This window comes from Euphorbia lathyris, chromosome 8, assembly GCF_963576675.1.
Source record: "Euphorbia lathyris chromosome 8, ddEupLath1.1, whole genome shotgun sequence".
Classification (NCBI taxonomy): domain Eukaryota; kingdom Viridiplantae; phylum Streptophyta; class Magnoliopsida; order Malpighiales; family Euphorbiaceae; genus Euphorbia; species Euphorbia lathyris.
The window spans coordinates 51,224,393-51,235,672 of NC_088917.1; the positions used below are offsets into that span (position 1 = coordinate 51,224,393).

At 34.1% G+C, this 11,280-nt stretch overlaps 1 protein-coding gene across 1 annotated transcript; it reads left to right on the forward strand.

The window, feature by feature from the left end:
- The first annotated feature begins 7,685 nt into the window (after nucleotides 1–7,685).
- Nucleotides 7,686–10,469, forward strand: LOC136201993 (uncharacterized). Its single transcript, XM_065992398.1, has 4 exons — nucleotides 7,686–7,872; nucleotides 8,693–8,800; nucleotides 9,400–9,570; nucleotides 10,149–10,469. Exons 1-4 carry the CDS (start codon nucleotides 7,771–7,773, stop codon nucleotides 10,269–10,271), a joined length of 504 nt encoding a protein of 167 aa, XP_065848470.1. The 5' UTR covers nucleotides 7,686–7,770; the 3' UTR covers nucleotides 10,272–10,469.
- The last annotated feature ends 811 nt before the right edge of the window (nucleotides 10,470–11,280 follow it).

Consider the following 11,280-nt stretch of genomic DNA (forward strand, 5'->3'; position numbering starts at 1 on the left):
TACACATGTTTTGTTGACCTGTCTGTTGTAGAAAAGTTCAGTTAGTCATAAAAACAAACACTTGGTGTGCATTTCAGAGTGCAAAAAGTTACCTGAATCAATTATCTAAAATCATCTCTGTGAAACAATTTGAAGGAATTGACAAATCGCAAGACCCAAACTGCCTAGGTCAACAATAATCCAAAAACTCCTTCACAAGATCAATCACTAATTTATGCACAAAAACGCATAATAGATGACATAAATTTACTATAGCCCAAAAATTCAGATCGAACTTACCAGAACTTGAATTCAAGAAGGCCATGAACAAATGGACAGAACTTGTTAGATCCACAAGTAAGGAGACTAATGCCATCTTGGATCTGCAGATCTGTCACACCCGACCCTAGACGACCTCAATCGGCATCGGACGTGAAACAGAAAGATTTTAATCAACACTTAGAAGTCTCCAATTTATCTCAATATCATTATATTATATTATATTATATTACAATTGAAATACCAAAATCTAACCATAATTCTAACAATAAGCAGCCACTTCCAAACCTCGCCTAATCGGTCGTAACCTTCTCTATATCCTGTACTTTCTCACCTAAAAACATTAAAACATTTAAAAACGTGAGACAGAAATCTCAGTAAGAAACTATCAGCTATAAAAACCAACTTTACTTAACATAGCTACATATATACCTTTATAAAATGATTTAATCAAAACCTTCTCAAATATACTCAAAACTTAACGTTTCATCAAACCATTTCATAATCAAATAAATCTTTTATCAAACCAACTTGTAATCAAATAAATGTTTTATCAAACCAACTCATAATCAATCAAACGTAAAACCTTATATCAAAATCAATCATAACCGAAAACATAATCCAAATGAACTTAAAACATTGTATCCATCCTCGAGTTTCTCCCCTTAAGTATCAATCCATAACCACATATATAGTCGAGACGTCTCTTAACATTGCCTATCCCATATGGTCTTACTCAACACTTCACTGCTATACCCAATAGGTCTTCAGACTGTGTACACAGGCCATGTCCCTCACTGAACATGGTCTTGAAATATAAAACCACCGATCCGGATAACTCTCGATGGATATAAAATCATAAAATCATAACGTGCTCAAATTTCCTTTCACAATCAAATTCCCAACTATTTCATAACCATAAATCATTTGGCTTCAATTAGCCATTTTGTATTATAAAAATCATATTTGGACTTCAATCCAAAATAATAACAACAATAACCGCAACAGATTTCTCAATCCAAAAACAATTCGTAAGAAATCATCAAATTCATTTTTTTCAATATAGATATATATTGAAACCAAAAACATATATGTATATATGTAAATCAACCAAATTAAGCTTTAAATCAACATAATCAAGTAAAATCTGAAATTCACATAGAAGCATAGTCAATAGCTTCATTTGAACCATAATTTCACAATAAAAAGCAAAATCGTGAAAAACCACAATTTTACAAAATTCCCGCATAACCCTAAAATATCAATTTCTGAAAATTCTTTGATTATATATATATATATCTATATACATAAAACTCAAAATATAGTTGATAGTTACTTACCTTGGTCTCTAATTGAGGAAAACACACACGTTCAATTCTCCTCTAAATTCTGTTTAAGACGTTTCCCTTCAAACACTGTCGAAACTCAAAAACTCTTCGATTAGGACTTAGATCTATACATAAGGATGCTATGGTTTCAATTTCGAGTGATTCGGACGATCAAATCTCCGTAAATCAAAGAAACAGTGGAAAAACGGTCGAAGAACGACGAAAAGCTGATAAAGAAAGAAAGAAGAAGAAAACGAAAAAGCAAAGAAAAGAAAACAAAAGATAATGATGATGATGAACGGATATGCATTTGAGATATATATCTCAAATTTGTCAAATATCACGTTTGATCCTCTATCTTTATATAATCTTTTAAAAATTATCCTAACTTTTAATTTATACATAAAACCATCAAATTAACTCCAAATTTTTCTCATAGCACCAAATAAAAATCACACACTCAATAATTATAATATATATTAATCCCAATGTATAAATTCTAAAAATTTAGACACGGACGTGACAATATCAGCCTGGAGAGAGAGAAGAAGACAACAAAAAGATTAAACATGTAGATATTGTAGCTTATGTATAAACCCTATAGGAAATATACATAAATTAGGGCCACAACAAGACAGGTAAAGCATCGATTCAAAATATGGGGAACCTTACCTCCAACTTTAAAATCGATCCTCTAAGAGCTAAAGAAAATGGAGGAACAAAGACAACATATAAAGCAAAGTAGGAAAAGGGAGACCATGGCTGCTCTAAGGTGTTGCCATCAACGCTTTGTTGAGAGGAGGAAAGAGAGAGAAACTATTTGGAGATCTTTAGTTTGAGGAAGAAAGATGTGGAGATAGAAAAAGAGGATATGAAATTAGAAATAAGAAGAGGGGGAATCAATTTTAGGTTTTGAGTTTTGAGCGCACGTTAAACTTTTTGCTCTTTTTGCTCCCCCGCTTTTCTAAGTTCTAGTTGCCGCATTTTTATTTCGTACAATAATGACAGCCATTTATTCGAAGTGTCGTCTGATGCTTAAGTGACTTTTCCATCAAAATCGCGTTCTTTTAGGATGACAGCATACTGTAACCATAACGTCATCTGAGACACGAGCGCATTTTTTATTTCGTCTTCTGATGACATAGAATTAAAATACTATCACGAAACATATTCAGATGACACGAAAACAAATGTCTGTCATGTATCTTGTGTCATGTGAAAGGGAAAATGGCATAGTGAGCACGATGCAAGACAGCTTTAGTTAGAGGCTGACTAGAACTGTTTCACTTGTGAGTTGGGAAATAACACTTAAGGCCAGCTTCCAACTCAGCACTCTGATTACTCAGTGTCGGTTTATACAAATTATATACTGAGTAATTTAAGCAAGCAACACATACATATATATATATCAAGAGAAGGGTTAGAGATTACTCAGCAGTCTTATCCTGGTTCGGCCTCACCGCCTACGTCCAGTCCCTAGAATCCTTCCGGGCTTTTTCAATCCACTACTGAGCTCTTTAAAGGTAGAGCACAAACCGTTTACAAAGCAATTGAGTATGCAAGAGTATCGTCCTTTATTCGTCTACTCAATCCTACTGAGCGCTATAACCGAACACTCAGTTTTTCTCTACCGCTGAATACTAAGACCGAGTACTCAGCACCACTCTCTCAATCTTTACAATTGATACAAATTTGTTCTTTCTAGATGAAGAACACTTTAGATGAATATAAATTCACTCTAGACTTTTACACGGAGATTGGATTTGGGTGTAAGAAATTGTTTTTTCTAATCAGACAGCTTCTCTTTTGGATTTTCACTCTTGTGATGATTTTCTTTTCTGTCTGTACTTGCTTTTTCTTTTTGTAAATCGGCAAAGGATCCAAGTGATGAACTTGTCCTTTTATAGTAAAATCTGATGCTTCAATCATTTGAATTCGGACATATCCGTTGAATTCAAACGGTCTTCTTGCGTCATTCATTGGTCAGTATACAGATTTGCAGGCCAATCCTATCCTCTGAAATTAGCAGTTACCAGGCTTGCCAGTTTCGTCTTTTTGCGCCAGGTTTGTCTTCTTGCAAAACGCCAGGTGATCCATGCGTCTTGAAAAGGTCTCTTGGCGTAATTCTGAGGCTTCTGAATTGGTGCATACCTTTGTCGGGCTTTGTCTTTTAGTTAACAGATCATTGGTGCTGTCATGTCGAACACTCAGCTTGACTTAATTGGCGTTGCCTTCGATCTTTATCTTTGACGAGGCTGAGTTACGTTCTACTCAGCTTCTTCGGTCAGCTTCGTCTTCAAGCGTTTGTTCTGAAGAAGACTTTTCTTCTATGATGCTAAGTTGTGTTCTATTCAGCTTCTGTGGCTCATGCTGACTTCGTTCTGTCTTACTTTTTTATTACTGTTCTCATTTATAAATATACTCAACATTGAACAAACACATTAGTACAATTAAATCAAAGCACTTAAATTTAATTATCTTAATCATGGGATTAACTTAAATAATTTTGCCAAATCAAAATCATGTGGAAAGGTGTTTCAATAATAGAACTCTTAATGAGATCTATACTTTGTTTGGAGTGAAGTACCTAGCTATATGGGTACTTTTTTATAGACTCACCTATATGAATGTGAGAGTGAGGCCGCTTCCTATGAATTTTGGGCAAAATTCTAGAGCGTTCACTAGACATGCATGGTTACAAAAGTACAAGTTTTTTTTGAACTACACTCTGAAAAGGTTTAACGTTGTACAATATTAGAGGCGGAGTTCAAAACTATGTGTCACTCTAGTAAAATCTAAATTGTATTCTTTATGCAAAGATTCAAGTCGGAAGATACCTTTGTTTATGCTCGACCTTACATTTTGAAGTTACTACTCAATGAAATATTTTAAAAATTCAAGTGAGGGTTGTTGTGCTTAGCTAGGGATGTAAACGGGGCGGGGCGGGGCGGGGATTTGGTTTCCCATCCCCGTCCCCGTCTAAACGGGGATTCCCCATCCCCGTCCCCGCCAGTTAAATGGGGACAAAAACTGTCCCCGTCCCCGTCCCACGGGGATCCCCGCGGGTACGGGGAATCCCCGTTTACCCATGATCCGAGCTAATTGGTCATTTAATTACATGATCCAAACTAATTGTTTTTTTTTAAATATATATCTTTTATTATTTTTTTAATTTGGAGTAGCAGCTACAAGCCTTGCCCTTAGTTCTTTTCTCATGAAATCTATATATAATATAAAACAGTAACGATGGAACTGAGGTGTCACTTCCTCCTTTTTTAGTGATAAAAAATTTAATATATTAATTTTAATTTTATTATATATATTTATCTATAAAAAGATTATTTTATCCCTACTATATCTAAGAGTTCTACAGAATTTAAATTAATCCCTAAAATCTCGCTAATTCTTTACACATCTATATCTATATATAATATAAAACAGTAACGATGGAACTGAGGTGTCACTTCCTCCTTTTTTAGTGATAAAAAATTTAATATATTAATTTTAATTTTATTATATATATTTATCTATAAAAAAGATTATTTTATCCGTACTATATCTAAGAGTTCTACAGAATTTAAATTAATCACTAAAATCTCTCTAATTCTCTACACATCTATATATAATATAAAACAGTAACGATGGAACTGAGGTGTCACTTCCTCATTTTTTAGTGATAAAAAATTTAATATATTAATTTTAATTTTATTATGTATATTTATCTATAAAAAGATTATTTTATCCCATATATCTAAGAGTACTACAGAATTTAAATTAATCCCTAAAATCTCTCTAATTCTCTACATATCTATATATAATATAAAACAGTAACGATGGAACTGAGGTGTCACTTCCTCCTTTTTTACTGATAAAAAATATAATATAATATATAATATATTAGTTTTTATTTTATTATTATATTTATCTATAAAAATATTATTTAAAGTAAATGTGAAAATGAAATAATAATATTTAATTTATATAACACATTTATATCATTAATTGTAATTATTAGATTGTATTTTTATTAATATATATATATTAAGATGAATCTGTGCATCGCACGGGCCAACAACTAGTTGAAATACCTAAATTCATATCATTTCCATTTTCTTTTCATTTTTGCGCACTTACATTAATATGGTGGTGGAGAAGCAGATAATAGGCTATGTCCTTGTTTTTTTTTTATGTTTACTTTTTCTTCTTTCTTTTCTGCTTTTACTGGTTAGTATTGAGTCTGTTTTAGTTGGTTTTGTGCTGGGTTTTTTTTCTGGTTTTTTCTAGTTTTTTGCTACTGCTGTTCTTGGTTTTGTGCTGGGTTTTCTTTTCATTCTTGTTTTTAACTATTTTATCAATTGTTCCTGTATACAAAAAAAAAAACTATTTTATCAATTGTTTAAAAATATATTGTAATATTTGTTACTTAATTACTTAATTTTTGCGTTTCATTTATAAACGGGGATTAATCGGGGATCCCCGACGGGGCTTCACGGGTACGGGTATGGGGATCCCCGCGGGGCGGGGATACCATTTCCCATCCCCGCCCCGTACCCGCCTACGGGGACCATATTGGTCCCCGTCCCCGTCCCTGTTAACAAACGGGGCGGGGAATCCCCGCCCCGTCGGGGCCCCGCCCCGACGGGTACGGGTATTCCCCGCCCCAGTTGCATCCCTATGCTTAGCCCTATGTTGAATTTATAAAAGTATTGTGTTGGGTTTGACCCAAATTTGAGATTCGATAAAATTTGACTACGTGTCTAAAACTCATTCATATACCCACTAGAGTCTCATAAAAAATAAAAAATAAAGTATTAAGAATCTAACATAGGAAACTTATCACTTGTAAGAAGGATTTATAAGGTGGTGCTTCATACTCTTGTGACCCAAGGAGTACCCACTTTTGTGGGAGGAAGATGACCTACATGATGCTTGTATGATCTTTGACCATCACATGCATGCATACAGTGTCGTTGTTTGTCTGATTGAACCAGACCAGGCCAGGCTGGATTGATGTGGACACTTATACTTTTAGAGGTTTTTTTTATTTTAATAATTATTTAATAAATTAATTTTTAAACTGTGCAGAATTATCTTTTGAAGTCCTTTTAAAAAATGCTATCTTTTTAACAGGTCTAAACTGACCTGGTGTTTCTCTAGAAAAATCTCCCCCACTAAAAAAATCTTATATGGACGTTCTTTCGTTCTTCTTCAATATTTAAAAAGGATGTAGAGAAAATATATCTTTTGAATTTCGAAAAACATTTTAGTAATTTCTTCTTCTCATTGAGTGTAAATATTGAAAAATTCTAAATAAGCAAATCAGAATTGTATTCACGATATTCGACTGAACTGTTTTATTCTAGAAGCGATCGACTGCTAGTCTGTTTTGTACATCCTTGAGATAGTGTTGTGAAAGTTTTAAGGAGTGCGACCTCATCCACAATTCATTCTAAATTTTCTATTCAGTATTTTCGTTCTTTTTCTAACCATACAACAAAACTTTCTTTTGTAATAAATAGTAATGACAATAAATTTTTACCTGAAAACTTGAGTTTGTAAATTACACATAACATAAATTTACGTTTATAAACTTGTGAATCACTAGATTGTTTTGCAAATTGTTGAATTTCCCTTTTTAAATTTCCTAAGTCTATGTATAGACCGAATTGAATCACTAGGAAAGTTGGGCATTCGGTCTTCGTGAATGAAGACGAATATCCCTATAAGATGGAATTCTATAGACATTATGAGCTTCGGAATTAATCTATAACACGTATCTCTTTTAAGACGAAGTTTAACCATAGGGAGTTCCACTGGAACAGAATGTTGATAGAGGTACGGAATACTTAAAAAGGATAGACCCATGAATTGGCTGGCTCACACTTGGAAAGTTTTGGGTTTACACCAAATTTTGGCCTGGGACCTGGCACGTGACACCCAGCCCGTCAAATTAAAAGTTCTACTAATGTCTTGTTGCTTTAATGGAAATGGAACTACATTTTAAATTTATCCAGATCTTTCACCTTAGAACGTGGCATAATACCATTGGATTCTGATTATACAGCAGAAACACCGAAAGTTACTCTATAAAATGGTCTTCATCAGCAATCATTTTTAGCTGTAGAACAATCTATTCCAGTGTAGCGAAGAGGAGAGCTTGATTTTGACGCTAAGACCAGTGAAAATGGTGAAGTACATGCTAATGATTGCCGCTGATCTCGAGAGCATCACCGACCTCCAGCCTCAGGGCGGCTGCGATGATTCTTCTTTCCAATTCCTCTTTAAGGTGTCTATTTTATCTCCTAATCTTCTCTTCATCTTTTCATCTATCGTCTCTAGTAGCTTGTTAAATATGCTCTTAGCTTCTTGATTTTATCCTAGTCGCACTTTTCCTTTCTAATTGTTCTTCTATGCTTGCTTGATGTGAATCGTTGCTCGTTATTGTTAGCCATTATTGATTATCCTCAGTTTCTGTTATCTTTTTCATTTTAGTGGAATAAGTTGTAGGTTATGGATTTCCCTTCGGTCATATTAATATTCATTTACTACTATATTTCCTTTCGCCTATTCTAATTAATTGAATTTGCTCTTGTTTGGCGATTCCTTCTTCGAGGAATGGTCCTTGCACGGTTATGATTCGTATTGTGAAGTTTTGATTTGCAAGAGTTATTTTAGGTCATTTAGTTTTATGTTGTGATACTTTTTCCCCCTATTTGCTAGCATATTAACTTCATACTTCATTAATGTTTTACTCTCCTTTGTTTTTTTTTTTTTCCTGCAAATATTCCAATTGTTTCCTTTTTGTGCGCGTTTCAGTATGGATCTTACCTTCACATCTGGTTCTTGGACTTTGAGTCTAAGCTTGTTTCTCTATACATAATTCCAGATCTTTTCGGATCTCTCTATATGTAGTATAATGTTTCAGTTTTGAGTTTCTTTTTTCCTTTCATGATATTCCTCATTTTGTACAGTATGTTCTAATTCCTAACTTTGTTTACTTGCTTATTTTCTGGTATTTACTTGGACATGGTCCATTCCATTATTGAATGTAGATTATATTAGTTTCCATATCTATATATATTCATAGTATGTCCTGGGAGATGTAGGTCAAGTGTGGAAACTGTGGAGAAGTGAGCCAGAAAGAAACATGCGTGATCTTGGATGAGACTGTTTCTGTTCCAGGAAGCAGGGCAACAGCTAACCTTGTTCAGAAGGTAATCTTATCTACTACTGAGAATTCATCTCCTTTACTGCTGGGAGCATAAAAGAAAGAGACATACTGTGTGGTTTTCTAATATTTGCATTCAACTCAGTAATGCAGTTAGTACTGTGAGTTGATTTAAGTTTGTTCTTGCCAATTCAATGTAGTATCGAGAATGTTATTTCTCATATCCTCCTCTTTCTCTTTCCCACATTCATCTTGGATGAGGAGTATTATGATAGTCTAAAGAATATAAAGATTGGCGAGAACTTGAAATAACAAAGATCTGTTCGTCTCCATTTCTTTACATCAGATTATTTGATGAACATTAAAATGTGCTATCTAAAACTATTGTTAGTCCGCAATGTACCATAAAACTGTAGTTGCTCATTGTTGATAAAAAAAAATAAAAATTTGGTCCACGTGTGCTTAAATATGAGTAAGGGGGCTGTTTGAGAGGGTAGGGAGAAGTTGGTCTTTGTAGCTTCTGAGTTTCTGAGTTCTTGGGACTAGAATTTTGCCTTCATTTCACACTCTCAATGCATTGGCAGCTCCTTATAGATGATCATATTATAATGCTGAGTGATACCTCTATGGTATTTCTTACTGTAGTGCAAATTTTGTGGGAGAGACGGAACAGTGCTGATGGTGCCTGGGAACGGTAATCCACTGACTCTGGAAACCAGTGAGCAGGGAAACTATGCTCCATTGATGATGTTTGACTGCAGGGGTTATGAGCCTGAGGGTTTTGTATTTGGTGGTGGTGAATGGAAAGCCGTATCTGTAAGTTTCTGATCTGGAACATATCCTGCATTTTTCTTCCTTTAATAAGCAGTTCAAGTTTTCATCTGTATTATCAGTTGTGACAAATGCGGCATGAAACGTTGTCTCATTTCCTCGAGTTAAATGACTTAATTAGTTTTCAATTTCTAAATGTGGGATGTTATTGTGAGTGATTTATGTGCTGAACTGCTGGCGTATCATTGATTCATTGTGTATAGTCTTTCAAGTGGATAAGAGCATCAGTGGCCCTTTATTCATCAAATACTAATGAATCTATCGCTTTGGAAACTGGGCAGGAAATTTTCCAAGGTCTTTTCGATATTTTAATTAATTACTTTGAATCATAATAGATGCGTGACACATATTAAGGCTGATATGGATTATTAGTGAGATTCTCAGATGCATGAGGTTTTGTGACTCATTATAGGGTTGTCAATATGGATTTTCTGACCTCTCCTTGAATCTCATGTATTCAAATGTGCATTTAGTTGCCGTCACTAGCCTTGAGTGCTTGGTTTATTTCAAGTTAGGTTTATGTTTTTATTTCTATGTTATCTTATAGCATGTTCTTTATGTAGACTGCAGGGACCAAATATGAAGGGATTGACTTGTCTGATGGTGAATTCAGTGAATATGACGAGAAGGGAGAGTGCCCGGTCATGATATCCAACCTCACTTCAAAATTTGAAGTGGTTAAGTAGATTGTTGATCTTCTGCATTCATACATGACGTCTTGGTATATAAAACTAACTGATCTCATTTGGATAAGGTGGACAGTGCTTGATTGCAAATGTAGGGGACATGAAACTGATATCTGGCAATATTTTCATGTGATCTTTCAAGTTCATAACTGCATTTGGGCATTTAGGTGATTAAAAAATTCCTACTGTTTTCAGGTTTTTTTTTTTTTTTGGCAAATTTTTTGCTATTGATGATTTCATATGGTGGTGCATTTAGGTGTGGATTAGTCATGACTTGCTTAAGATATACTGAGAAAAGAACCAATACATAGGAAAATAAAAGGAAAAACCTGAACATCTTGCTTTAAAGTCTTTAGGGGTTCAGGTTGTCACACATCAAATTATTTTCATAATTTCAATTATTGTTGTTCGGGTTTATGATTTTGGAGAGAGAATTTTCAGTTTTTTTTATCAAAATTATGAGAAGGGCAAAAAAAACTCAAATGGGGCGGTGATAGGTAATTTGGGACCGGTATTTAGCTATCCACTTATCAAAATTATCAATTGAGTACCTATTTTAAACAAAAATCATCAATTGAGGCCTCATCGAAAATCATTCGATTGAATAGTTTCAGATCCTCTTTTCTAAATTCATTTTGAACCAACACATAGATTATTACAGTCTATATCAAATAGTCAAAGTTTTTTATTTTAGGCTATGATGTAGTCTAGGGACCTAATTGTTGATTTTAATAGTTTAGGGTTTTAATTGACTTTGAAGTTTTAGTTTGGGGGATCCAAAAAGTGCAATGCCTAATAAAAGTAATGGCCGTGTTTGGGAATTAGTTGTTAGCTGTTAGCTGATTACATTAGTTGATTTGACTAGCTGATTTGATTAGTTGTTTGTGTAGACCTGTTTGGTAAAAATTTAGCTGATTGATAATAGCGGTTTGTGCAAAAAGACGAATAAGGGCATTAATTTTGGCGCAGGAGAAGAGGGAGTCTATCTATTAGGGTTAAAGAAGTCCAT

Excerpts from the sequence above, each read along its gene's own strand:
- LOC136201993 (XM_065992398.1), top strand. The coding sequence starts at position 7,771 with ATGGTGAAGTACATGCTAATGATTGCCGCTGATCTCGAGAGCATCACC. Across the intron at positions 7,873-8,692 it reads CTTTCCAATTCCTCTTTAAG|GTCAAGTGTGGAAACTGTGG; the intron begins GTGTCTATTTTA and ends TGGGAGATGTAG. Across the intron at positions 9,571-10,148 it reads GTGAATGGAAAGCCGTATCT|ACTGCAGGGACCAAATATGA; the intron begins GTAAGTTTCTGA and ends TTCTTTATGTAG.